The 13,011-nt window shown below is 43.1% G+C and overlaps 1 protein-coding gene across 5 annotated transcripts in view; it reads right to left on the bottom strand.

Moving 5' to 3' along the window:
- GLIS3 (GLIS family zinc finger 3) overlaps positions 1-9,244 on the bottom strand; it is a 146,563-nt gene extending 137,319 nt beyond the window's left edge. The window contains exon 1 of one of the 5 annotated variants that reach the window (XM_057406070.1): positions 9,112-9,244. Coding sequence is in view for 1 of the 5 variants with exons in the window: in XM_057406073.1 (XP_057262056.1) it covers positions 2,475-2,679 (205 nt within the window). In the remaining 4 variants the exon portion in view is untranslated. Of the gene's footprint in view, positions 1-2,474; positions 2,707-8,903 lie in introns of those variants that run through there. The other 4 variants (XM_057406069.1, XM_057406072.1, XM_057406074.1 and 1 more) reach the window with 4 other exon arrangements.
- Positions 9,245-13,011: the final 3,767 nt, after the last annotated feature.

Raw genomic sequence — 13,011 nt, 5'->3', positions numbered from 1 at the left:
AGCACGTCATGCCCGGGGTGGGGGGTAACTGGGAGTTACCCGGAAGGACAGGGGCTTCCGGGTGGAACTCGTTTTCTTGGCCGGTGGTATCGTATTCTCTTCCCTTGTTATTTTCCCTTATCATTGTTTTAGCTGATAGTAGCAGTGGTGATTTGTTGCTGGACTGTTCTTGTCTCAACCCGTAGGAGTTGCACTCTCTCTCGATCCTCCTCCCCGTTCCTCCGGGAGCGGGGAAGGGGAGAGCCCCAGTGCGGGGCGGGGGGGAGACGGACACGGACCTCAATTGTTGTCAGCTCGGCACCACTCACTGGGAGTGAGTGAACAAGTTACCTGACTGGGTTTAAACCACGACACTGGCTCATGTTCATTTTCTCATCAACCAACACCCCCAAGTCCTTTTCCACAGGGCTGCTCTGAATCTCTTCTCTGCCCAACCTGTAGCTGTGCCTGGGATTGCTCCGACCCAGGTGTAGGACCTTGCACTTGGCATGGTTAAACTTCATGAGGTTGGCATGAGCCCACCTCACAAGCGTGTCAAGGTCCCTCTGGATGGCATTCCTTCCCTCCAGCGTATCAACCAAACCACACAGCTTGGTGTCATTGGCAAACTTGCTGAGGGCGCACTCAATCCCACTGTCCATGTCACTGACAAAGATGTTGAACAAGACCGGTCCCAACACCGATCCCTGAGGGACTCCACTCGTTACTGGTTGGCAGCTGGACATTGAGCCACTGACCACAACTCTTTGCGTGCTGCCATCCAGCCAGTTCTTTATAGTTTAAAGTCTTATTTGTGTACATGCATGCTTTACGCAGCACAGCAAGTTAAAAATTTATCTGGATATGAACAAGTGAATGAGAGAATTAGCTGTTCCATAGTAGGTATGTTCCCACATGCATAATCTTCAACTTTGTAAGTGGTCCTGCTAATAAAAACAACTTTAAAACATGATGAATTACTAATCTAAATCCATAGAAACACAGAATCTCAAGTCCTGAAGTCTACAGTATCTTGCCTAACATGAACTTCCCTAATGTCAGCCCTTCAGCTGAATTCTCTACCGCTATCCAAAAAAATACCAGACTATATGTGAAAGCTAATCAGGCCAAGAAGGAAAGATAGAAATGACAGCAGCTAGGAACAGAACGGCCAGGCACAGAAGATCAAAATCCCCAGATCAAGGACATTAAACTTGGTGATGTTCTGTTCACCCTGTGGTAATGCTCTGCAACACATACTGCAGGTGGATTAGCTGTTATGTAGAGCAATTTCATATAACTCAGCATGGATTCCCTGTTTTTAGGCATGTAATTTTGAAGACAGCAGGAATCAGGCTCTCTCTGCAGTGAGAGATAGAAAGCCCTCATATGCTGTGAATTACACCCACAACTACGACAGAAACAGTCACCAGATGGTGATCTCAGAGGTCACTCAATTAATATGTATATGTATTACCACTGGTCTGACTCAGCAGAGCACTCAAGCATGCAGTTAACTTTCAACTTGTTCTAAATGATGCTGGTTTCAAGCCTGCAAGCGTTGCTGAAGAGGGAGGGACTTTGTAACAGTTTTCAAAAGTAAGTAGTGAAGATAAACAGAAAACTGAGAGAAGCAACAGACTTGTAATAAAATGGAAAATGTCTCCCTTCCTGCACTTTCACCAAATTATCAATCCAAGCTTTTCTTGGTTTTGTAAAATTATTTAATTCTTTTCTATAAATTAAATTCTCATGTGCATTCAATTTCAAAAGTGTGATACCGAAACTCCTCCAGAAAAGTATCCCTATCTCCAGCATGATCAGAGTCAAGAAGTGCTAAAAACTTAAAAGTTCTGTATTGACTTCAAAAACCCAAAAGCACACAGTCAAGTATTTTTTCATTTGATGCGTAAGCACTTACCCACAGAGGACAAATCTCCAAATTTAGTGAGGGTTATGCATTATTATTTTCTACAGCATGAACAGTGGTTCCTAAACCTGGATTGCAAGTCTATGATCAAGACATGCTCCAAAGTGCTTTACAGCTTGTCCAGCCTAAGCACACTAAAAAAGCATGACTACATTGCTGCTTTCATCAGTAAGCAACTCTTAGTCATGAGTGGAAAGCTGTGTTCATGAATGCAAGAAGGAGGATTTCTGACAGCACTCACAAAATTCTGATGCCACAGAACATAAAATGACTACATGGTTTTGCTGAGTCAAGAGGTTAGGTTAGCAAAGCAAATACACTGTTCATAAAGAATCTTAGGACAGCTCAGGGATTCTGAGCAACTGCTGTTTAATATAAAGCCCCTGCAAATAACTGACCTACGAATTACTTTTATGGAAAATAGCGAAGCATTTTGTTTCAGTATCTCTTCCTTTATAGTAAAAGAGTGGTAAAGAAGAGACTGGATTCCATCTCCTAAAACCGTACATCTGGGTATGTGAGAGCGGAGAAAAAATGCTATTCCTAGTAGCAACAGGAGTCCTGCCTTCACCTGTGCATGGGGAGAAAGCATTTCCAAATTCTTGCTGTTCTGGCTTTAAAGACTGTGGGGCTGGCAGTCCTGCGGGCTGCGGGACTTGTAATACAGGCTTCCCATCAGTAACCACTTGTTTCCTAGGACCTAGAGCAGGGAGGTGAATAGTACTGTCAATGATGTTGCTCTGAGGAGCTACCCCTCCTCCAAGGGGCATCTTTAAGTGAAGGCTGGCAGACAAGTTTCCAATAGCAGGGACTGGGGCGCTGCTGTTTGAAAATGGGCAGGGAGTCCCTGCATGAACTCTGATAGGGTGGAATCTGCTGTCCACTGATCATTCTAGGCCAATGAGGAATACCTGTTGTCTGATGACTCATACTGCATGACCTCCCATTCATTTTTAAGAAGTTAATGTAACCAAAGTGGTTTTTACAAATCCACAGCTCTGACTGATATCAATCCAAAGTCAGCAAGTAATCCACTGTATTATGCCTGTTTAAAAAAAAGTACATAAATAAAAAGAATGGATATTGTAGTAAATAATAAATAAAAGAGGACTGCATATGACTCTTAGCTTTGTGAAATTATTGGTTACAAGAAAAAAAAATTACAAGCACTATATGGTCTGTCAGGGAGAAAGAACAAAGCCAAGCAATGACTTAGAGCTTTATCATGGAGAAAACCTGCCTTTTCAAAAACTAAAGTTTGCAATAGGGTCAGCTGCCTTCGCATTAGCTAAATCAGCCATGAAATTAAGTGAATGCTGACCAAGTGAAGAAGGCAGCCAGGAGTGGAAAGACTGATAGGATGTTGCCATTAGGATGAACACAACTATTGCCATCTCTTCGGTCTATTAATAAAATGGTCCCAAAAAGCACAAACAGTATGCCAGCACTATGCAGAAACAGACAAAACAGGGAAGAGATATCAGTTCACATTCTAAAGAATGTGCATACAGCAAAATCAAGAGAAAGTCACAAAACCACAGAAATGCCTCTATGGACCTTCATACTCTGTGGCACTTAACAATAGAAAAATATTGCAAAAAACACAGCAGAGTAGTAGCTACAAACACTAATTCAAAAGTAGATACTTATTGTAAGCATATAGATATGCCATAATTTAAATGTAATTATAGAATAGCAAATTCTGAAGGACATCTTTCAAATCGTCCTAATTTTTTTGAACCTTGACTTTTCATCATTTACATTTTCCTGTTATTTAACTCTTAGAACACACGACTGGTAAGGGATTTGAGAGGTCATCTCAGCCACAGCCTACACCAAGGCAGAAGCAACTAGATCTATATATTTGCTAACATAAAAAAGATTTGTAGGGAAAAGCTGCACTTGCCAGTGGAAATCACTGGATTAAGATATGGCACAGATGGAGTAATTTCAGCCCTAACTCAGCTGAACAGCACATGCCCAGCTTTCATCACTAGGCACATATGTTTAATGTTATGCACACATTTAAGTAGTTTGTTCAATCATAGACCCAGTGACTAATTAACTTGTTCAGCAAACAAATTAAGCTGACAGAAATAAAACTGAAGTATGGCTTCAATTATGGTTTTCACTCAGTATTATGATCTTGCTGCATCAAAACACTGAACCGCAACTTTTACCATTAGCATGCGAGATTTTCAACACTGAAGCCAGTAAGATTATATATAACCACTGTATTCATGATTGAATTACATGTAAACCCTTCATATTTGACCCTTCACTTACTATGATTCTGCAGTGTCTCAATTTTCTCCATCCTGTGAACTATGAAAAAAAAACAAACCAACCAAAACACCCCTATTTTGCAGAACTGCATTCATAGCACACTTCCAGATAAGAGCAAAAGCCACCTAAATGTCTCTATAGACATCTGTGCATAGATATTCTCACACATTCTGCAGTTAAAACTCAATAATAATGAAAGGCCTAAGCGTATTGTCTTCAAAGTTAAGAGCAAAATCCCTACTGACAGTAATAAGATACATGCCCTAACCACATTTAAATGGTCATAGAAGATTTATTTTGCATACTATTTTTCATGGTTATATTTATACATTATGGAAATAAAAATTGTAAAGTACATCAGTTAAAAGCAGCATTATTTATTTCCATGCCTGCCTGAAGCATTTAGGAAGATTAACACTGAAGCACAAATTACTCTCTGTAATTCAGTGATGGACAGAGGGAACCGAATGTTCTTAAACTGTGTTTGTTACAAATACAGGATATACCTTACCCTAACACAGGCAACTAGATCCTTAGAAAAGGACATACAATAAGAAAGCAGGTTTTCTGTTGGCAAGGCCATATACCATGTTGCTGTAAATCGGCTACAAATAAAAATCATTCTTGCTGTAATTCTTGTCTGCAATTTTGACTACATTAGAAAGGTTCTAATATAAACAAGAAAAGATTGTGTATGACAAATGCATTGGCTTTACTCAACAACAGCATCTTTAATTTATGATCAACAGAACAATATTTCTACATAGTTTACACAGACCTACTAGCCTTATAAAATCCAGGTCAATACACAACCTGTGTTGTTCATAGTTTGGCCTTCTTTGCTATTCTTCTTCAGTAACATTGTATCATAATGAGTGGCAGTGTTTTATGCCATCATTATCTCAATTTTATAATTAGCTACTCCTGGGGGTTTTATATTTGAAGAAAGGTCTCTTAGCCCGCAATTAATTTCCTCTTGCAAGTAAGCTGTATTTTGAATCGAAAAACCTGAAAATACAAACAAAACAACCTTTTTTATGAAAGCAGAAGCAAGTTAAGTAATTTCTCTGTTTTCTTCCTCTAGTGTCCTTCCTGATTTTATTGTGAAAATACGTAACATCACATTAACATGCAGATCAGCTCGCTCTTTCTTTAAAATACTAAAGCACCTTGGAGCGTGTAACTTTTCCCATTTAAAAAAATTACTATTTGGTGGTATTTTCAATATTATTTACATGTTTGCAAGTATTTTTTCATTAATCAGAACTCTTTAGCATCAACTTCCATCATGATGTCAGGACTCTCTCATATCAAAGTCAGAGCGGCCAAACTGATTCAAAACAAAACAACAGATTACCTAGAAGTGCATTAAAGTGTATGTAATGTCAATTGGACAGGAAATGTATTCTAAAAGTCTGATTTCTGTATCAGGTCCCAGCTACCTGTGATAGTAAGAAGATGTGATAAATTTCTAACCAAATTTATCCTGGAAATTGTAGGAATACAGCACCAAAGACAACATCTTATTCAGAAATATGTTTAGAGCTTCTGAATAAGGTCAAAACATAATGTGCTAAGTTAAAACACACACACACAAACACCACACAGAAAAGAAAACTATCCTGAGCACCTGAATAATTGTGCTGACAAATTACTTTGTTCTACCAAAGGAACACAAGCACTTGCCACCTTTTAATGAAATATTTCTGTCCATCAGTGAGTTACTGTAGTGACCTTTTCATGCTCCCACAGATAGGGGACATACAATTATGTCCACTGCTTCTTGAGACTTTTTTTTTAAGCTGACGTTACTCAAAGCTCTGACTCTGCATCTATCAATAACAACATGACAACATAATTACTCAAAATCCATAACAATGATTCATAAATTCACTTTCAGAAAGCCATATAGTAAAATTTAAATTTAAGCTGAAGCCCTGGAAAACTGAAACACTAATCCTTCAGAAAGCAAAACAAAAGAAGAATTCACAATTCTGTGCCTGCAGCACAATATGCCATATAGCCTGCTTTCACAGTGCACTTTTGAAAAGTAACCAGACTTGGCTTACTGCTTCACCCACTGAAGATACATTTCAACTTCAATAAAAGATGAATTACTCCACCACAGAGATCAGTTTAAGGAACTGTAATAAAAGCAGCCTAGCGACACTTTCACAGAAGTAGTTACCAGACACTGGCACACTGCACACAGGGTAGCAAGGACTAGCTCAAACCAAACAAGACTGAAAGACAATGCACCAAACAGTCCCTCGTTTCTATTCTTTACTGGAGACACCTCCACCTCACCTCTTCAACAGCTACCATAAGCCACAGAAGCAAGCAAGAACTGAAAATCCCTCCCTTAGGACTGTGCAATCCAAGACTATGACTGCCTTCCCTCATTCCCACCACAACCACAAACAACCAAGCCTTTCTCCATGTTCCCTCTGCAACTCAGTCCACCGAAAGGGACTACCTCCCCTTTAAGCTCTGCTCTCCCTTGCCAGCCCTTACCTCCTTGCCATCGCCATTGTATTTGGAGCATCACCTGTCAGTGGCACCACACTGCAATACTCAGAAGTCACTCTGTCCCTTGACACAAAGTCCTGATGAGTCAGTCTGGGTGGACTCAAGGACTGGGATGGAAAGGGGAAAAGGACAGCCACCAAAAGCTATAGAGATGCCTCATCTCAACCTCACTGACCACTCACTGTCCATAGAAGTGGGGTGTTGGAGGCTCCTGAGGTTTTTTGTGTCTCACAACTGCTTGTGACAAGGACACACCTAACACAGGTGTAAAACACCAACTTAAGAATTAATTTTCTAAAAAGCTCACACACATATAGGAAGTGCTGGTATTACAGATTTCATACAGTTATCTGTCTATAGCTCACAGACTAAAGCATGACAATAAATTCTCTTGGAAAGGAAAACCACAGAGGTTTAACTAGGGGAAAAAAAACAACCAATAGTTGAGAGCTTGAGATTAGGCTTGGAAGAATAAGTACATTAAGAATCACAGCTGCAATAAATGAAGACAATGCAGCTTCAAAACTGAAACTACAAAATAAGCTTTCCACTCAATTTATAGAGAATCTTTTCCCACCCTCCATGCCAGACAGCATCTCAGCAGTCATGCACCACTGAGAATAATAAATACCTCTCATTAGCATCCACTGGTTTGGTCATTTGTATCCATTTCTTGACAATTGTATTCTTGGACTACCATGGGGGACTTCATACCAAACTATAGTACTCTGATAATACCATATTTTTCTTAGGCCCAGGTGGTCAGACGAGGGACACACAATCTGAAAGTTTCTAGCTCTCAAACATCAGAAGAATACATCCTTGATGCAATATTAACGAGCAAGACAAATAAAGCTAATGGAGGACGTCTATAGCACTGCGAGACAACCAACCCCCAAATATAACTTTCTCAGAGCTAGTGCAATGAAATAAACTAATTACTTATTACTTGCATCACTATAATACCTAGGAAGATTAGTCAGAGAAAGGAATGCATTTGTGCAAGGGACTGTACAAACACAGAGTAGAGCACAATCACCAGTACTGCTGCAACTGCCACCAAAAGGGCAGCTGTTACCAGTGGGCAGGATGATACAGTTTGGACCAACCATTTTTACCATTCTGCCAGAAAAGTCTTTGCAGGTTTTTATTATGGTAATTAGGATCTCCTAAGCTTTTTTTCTGGTAGTGCTCTTAAGTGTCAGAGCTGTGCTACTGCAAGTGGTTTCTGTAACAGAACAGCATGAGCTTTTCAGAAGCAACATTAATGTCATTAGAGCTAGCGCCAAACTTCAGAGCAGCTGCTTGAAAAAAACAATACAAATCTAGCAGCACTGAGTGCCAGAGTCAGAGGCATGCTTTCTAACATGCTGTGCTCTCAAGAGCCACGGCAATGTTACCTAGTAATCAAAGGCTTCTGCAAATCCAGAGTCGTGCACCTTTTTACTCACACTGGCTCCCTGCTAGCTTTGCCTGTAATGACTTTGGACTTTCCAGGAGTGTAACCACAATTGCTAACGTTGCAGCGTCAGCAACAGTGAAAGCTTCAGTGCAAATAGGACACGGGAAACCACCAACAGTGTCCCCGTGCGAGCTGGTGACAACGCAGTGACAGAGGCACAGGGCCACCGGCACCATGCGCTGGTGCCTTCACTGTAACTATCACTAGTGGAGCAGCGAGAGTTAACCGCCAGCTGCTGCCCGGTGGATGGCCTGGGAGATACCCACCGTCACGCTTACTACACATACGGCTCATCCCATAGACCTTGCAGCTAAAGCATTAGCATCTTCAACCAGGGCCAAAAGCTAATTAAAGTCTTGGGAGAGAAGGACACAGCTGAAAGTCATGAGTTTCAAGACTATTAAGAAGCCGAAGTTAACTGGCAGCACAGAGGCTCACAAATGAGGCAGAGCTGTCATTTTACTCGGCACGACATGTCTGTTTTTTCGCCTGCGGGGACACTGCCTGGATGACCACAAGCCACAGGCAAGATACTGCTCGGCGCCGGGGCCATGAGGCTCAGCGGGGCAGACCCGCGGGCCGCGCATCAATCCGGCCGGCGCCCCCGGCCGACCTCGGGCTCCCCCCGCGCTGCCCGCCCTGCTCACGCTGCCCGCCGAGCCCTCCGCGCTGCTCCGCTCTGCTCCGCTCAGCTCCGCAGCCTCCTCTCGCCACTACCTATCTCCGCTTATTCACGGCGGGATGACAAATCTCCCGGGCGGGTGTCTGTCCCGTCCTCCCAGACAGCACTGCGTCCTCATCTCCGCTGCTGGCTTGTCAGCCAGATGAGTAACTGCCAAGTAACTTCACCACAAGAGGGTTTGTTTTGCTTTTTCTCCTCCCCCTCTCCCCGGTCTGACACAGAGGCCGGGAACCGCCGACTCACCCTCTCCCCGCCCGGGCTGGCGGCGGGGGGCACGGGGCAGCTGACAGGAGCAAAGGGGCCGATCCGTCCCCTGCCCCAGGGGCAGCCTCAACGGGGCGGGGAGCCGCCGCTCACGCCCCGCGGCGCCCGCGTCCGTCGCCGGCAGCAGCGTGCGGCTCCTCGCCGGGCCGACCCGTGTCCCGCGGCTGTCATGTGCCCGCGGGCCCCGCTGTTAACCCTTGCTGCGGCAGAAGGGGTCGGCGAGCCGGGGTCCCCGCCGAGCCGCGCTTACCTCGCCACATGAGAGCAGGCAGGTGCTGCCGCCGGCGTGCCCCGTCGGGTTGCCTTGCTGCGCGGGACTGGGGGTGGCTCTATACAGGCTACGGAGTGTGAAGGCTGTGGAGGGGCACTGGATGGGGTGGCTCTCTAGGGGATGGAAGGTGCGTGGGGGGGATGGCTGCGTAGGGTATGGAGGGTGTGGGGCTGAATCACAGAATCAAGTAGGTTGGAAAAGACCTTTAAGATCATCGAGTCCAACCTTCATCCCAGGACTGCCAAGTGTACCACTAAACCATGTCACTGAGGGCATCTACATGATTTTCTGAGTATTTCCAGGGATGGTGATTCCACCACTTCCCTGGGCAGCCTGTTCCAATGCCTGATTAACCTGTGAAGTAATTTTTCCTAATATCCACTCTAAACCTCCCCTGGTGCAGCTTGAGGCTGTTACCTCTTGTCCTATTACTTGCTTCTTGGGAGACCAACCCTCACCTCACTGCAACCTCCTTTCAGGTAATTGTAGAGAACGATAAGGTTCCCACTGAGCCTTCTTTTCTCCAGACTAAACAACCCCAGTTCCCTCAGCTGTTCCATGTAAGACTTATTCTCCAGACCCTTCACCAGCTTTGTTGCCCTTCTCTGGACTTGCTCCAGCACCTCAATGGGGACACTGGGTTGCCCGAGGTGGCTGCATGTGGCACCCTGTAGGGGAGGCAGGAGAGCTGTGGGGGTGAAGTGGCCATGTTCAGGAGCTCTCTAGAGGCTGCATGCTAGCTGGAGGGGAGCCTGGGCAGCTGCTATGCAGGCTTTACAGGGACTGGATGGTTGACTAAACAGAGGCTGTAGGGGGCTGTAAGGGGGTCTGCATGGTACCTGTCCATGCAGTGGTGTACAGGAAACTTGTAGGGCAGAGGAGCAGGTAAACAAGGGGGACAGTACCTTAAGGGTGGAAAAAAGGATGAGGGGCTTGATGCCTGGTGGCATTTTACTTAGAAATGTGGTGTGAAAGCAAACGCTCTTCTCTATTATAAGGTAGAGATCCTGCTTGTACACATCTGTGGACCAAAAATGAATTTCAAAGAAACTGGAAGGAAAATAGATGGGCAGATCTGCTGCCTCCATCCCATCACCCAGAAAGTTCCAGGGATGTTTAGCCCCCAGGCTTATGATTAGCCTCATGCAGAAACAGTTTCAGCCCAGAGGTATCTGCCACAAAAAGTACTCATTGCACAGGGGAAGTCTCCTACGCATGGCACGCATGGCCCTCTCAATTCAACATGTAATTGAAACATGTTGGTTGTTTCAGTTTGGGTCAGTTTTATTCCCCTCTGCTGTAACTGGGGAATTGACAGTTTAAATGAAGGGAAGATAAGCAGCTGAAACACTAGGCTTGCAGGGCAGCAAATTGCCCTATTAGTCTAACGGGCATTAATATGCAGATCTCATGGCAGGACACCCTGTCAGCTGAGAAGTCTCTGAGCAGGGGAGCACACCTGCATGCATGGGCACTGGAAGAGTGCAGTAGGCTTAGGCCTTGGATGCAAAGCAAGATCAGCCCAGCACTTAGAAAAGATGTTAAGAGAAGTTGAGAAGTATCTTGAGCAGGGATCAAAGAGAACAGTCATGATCTCATATTACCAAAGTTAGCATTAGGCACTGCAACTTGCATCTAAAGATCCTCCTTGGGTTTTGGTACACTGAAGAAGTAAGTGAAGTTTATGCAAAATAAACCAGAGAAGTCTTATCTGGTTTTCTTAGTGGGCAACACAATTGCATGTTCATACATGTCATACACAACTGCATATTCAGACCCACCAGTATGAGCTCATACTCATTCCACACATAAAGCATCCATCTTGATGAAAAGGCTATGACTTAGTTCTTGAGAAAACTACTACCCTTTATTACATTAAACTTGTTTTTCTCTAGTGCAGATTTTCTCCCCTCTATCTAAAAGCATGTGTCTAATAGAGGTAGTAGATTCAGAAAAGGATATATTAAAGTTCACCATGTCAGAATCCACAGCAACATCTGTGAATTTATTCTGTCACCCAGCCAGCACCTGAGAGTAAAAATTTGGGGTTTTGTCACTTCAGTCCCAGTTAAATTTGCTTAGTTCAGTAAAATATTTAAGTTACCTCTCAAGAAAATGCATAGTTACATGCTATGTGAGGGTACAGTGAGCTTTTGATTTAAGCCTGGAGTTTACAAACTGTCAAACACACAAGAACTTTTCCAGATTTTTTTTTTTTTTTAAAGTACTTTCTTTCTTGTTTTTCTCTGTCCCTCCACCCTTCATAGGCTGTTGGAATAATACACTCTCCAACAGTTCCACTCCAGTCTCTTTCTAGACTGATTCTGGTTGCACTGTGCTATTGCGTATGTTGTCCAAAAGAGTGCTACTATCACGAATGCTGCAAGAGACACCTGCTCATATAAATCCTTGTCTCCTTTGTCCTCGAGAAAGACAATCCTTCTAGGTGAGCCCTAAAAGGAGATAGTAAGTGGCTAAAGATGCCTGAAAAGAGCTTGTTCAATGCAGAAAGGGAAACTATATGAAGAGGCACTCATTTATTTTGGTTAGTGGTATTTTTGGAAGGCTTTTTGAGTAAGAGAATGAGCCTCTGGGCAGTGAAGCATAATTTATGGTAAGTCAAATTATTTCCTTCAGGTGCCAGAGAAAAGCTGTTGTAATAGAGGGAATAGGAAACAAGAAATGTGACAAGCTGAAGATATAGCTGATTTTAGTTTTCCTCATCTCTCTTTTCTGTATGCCAGCAGCAGTACTGTGTGCAAAGGAGAAAAAACTAGGTAGAAAGTTTCTAAGGCAAATTAATTCTGTTGCATTTCAGGACTGAAAAAAGTGGCTTGGACCCAGTACCCTGGAAACAGTGGCAGTCAGTTTAACTGGAGGACAATATCACCTCTGAAAATAAAGAGAATCCAAGAGAGTGGCTAGTATACAATGGTGTTTAGTTAGAGAAAACGAGCAGAGCTCCAAGTGTTTGCCTTTTATTACTCAGACATACTAGAATGAACCTAAGTTTGAACATTCACTTCTCAGATGCAAACAGATATGCAGGAGCTTTTTCAATATGTTTTTGTGGTGATTGATAAAAAATGTTGTTAACTAATCATTTTGGTCTAATCATTTAAGTGTTTCTTTCTCAGATCTGCCGTATCTGATTTCATATACAATTTATTTTCACAGTTACTGTGTAACTGAGAGCACTGTTTTCAGTTATTACGGTGACATGACAAAAAAAAAATCAATCGCTGAATTGCTTCTTAAATACTATAATGTATAACAGGCATCCTGTACTGGCACTAATACATCTGAATATCATAGATTCGAGTTTTCCTGGTTTTAACTGCAGAAGGAGTTTGGGGGAGTTTGGTTAGTTGTGTCTTGGAAGATCTCAAACTGTGCAGTTTCTGCTCTTAACAGGAAAATTAAAGAACAAGTGATCTGCACATGTTGTGACTCTTTTTATTCAGTTTTGTCCTTTTTTCAGCTGGAACAGAGTTCATTTTCTTCCTAGTATCTGGTGCAGTGCTGTGTTTTGGCTTTAGTCTGAGAACATGCTGGTAACACACTGATGTTTTAGTTGTTGCTTACCCTGACCAAAGACTTCTCAGTCT

This window comes from Pezoporus wallicus, unplaced genomic scaffold, assembly GCF_028554395.1.
Source record: "Pezoporus wallicus isolate ANWC-B61680 ecotype Strahan unplaced genomic scaffold, APGP_CSIRO_Pwel_v1 contig_7506, whole genome shotgun sequence".
In the NCBI taxonomy this organism is placed as follows: Eukaryota; Metazoa; Chordata; class Aves; order Psittaciformes; family Psittacidae; genus Pezoporus; species Pezoporus wallicus.
This window is presented reverse-complemented; position numbering and strand designations above follow the sequence as displayed.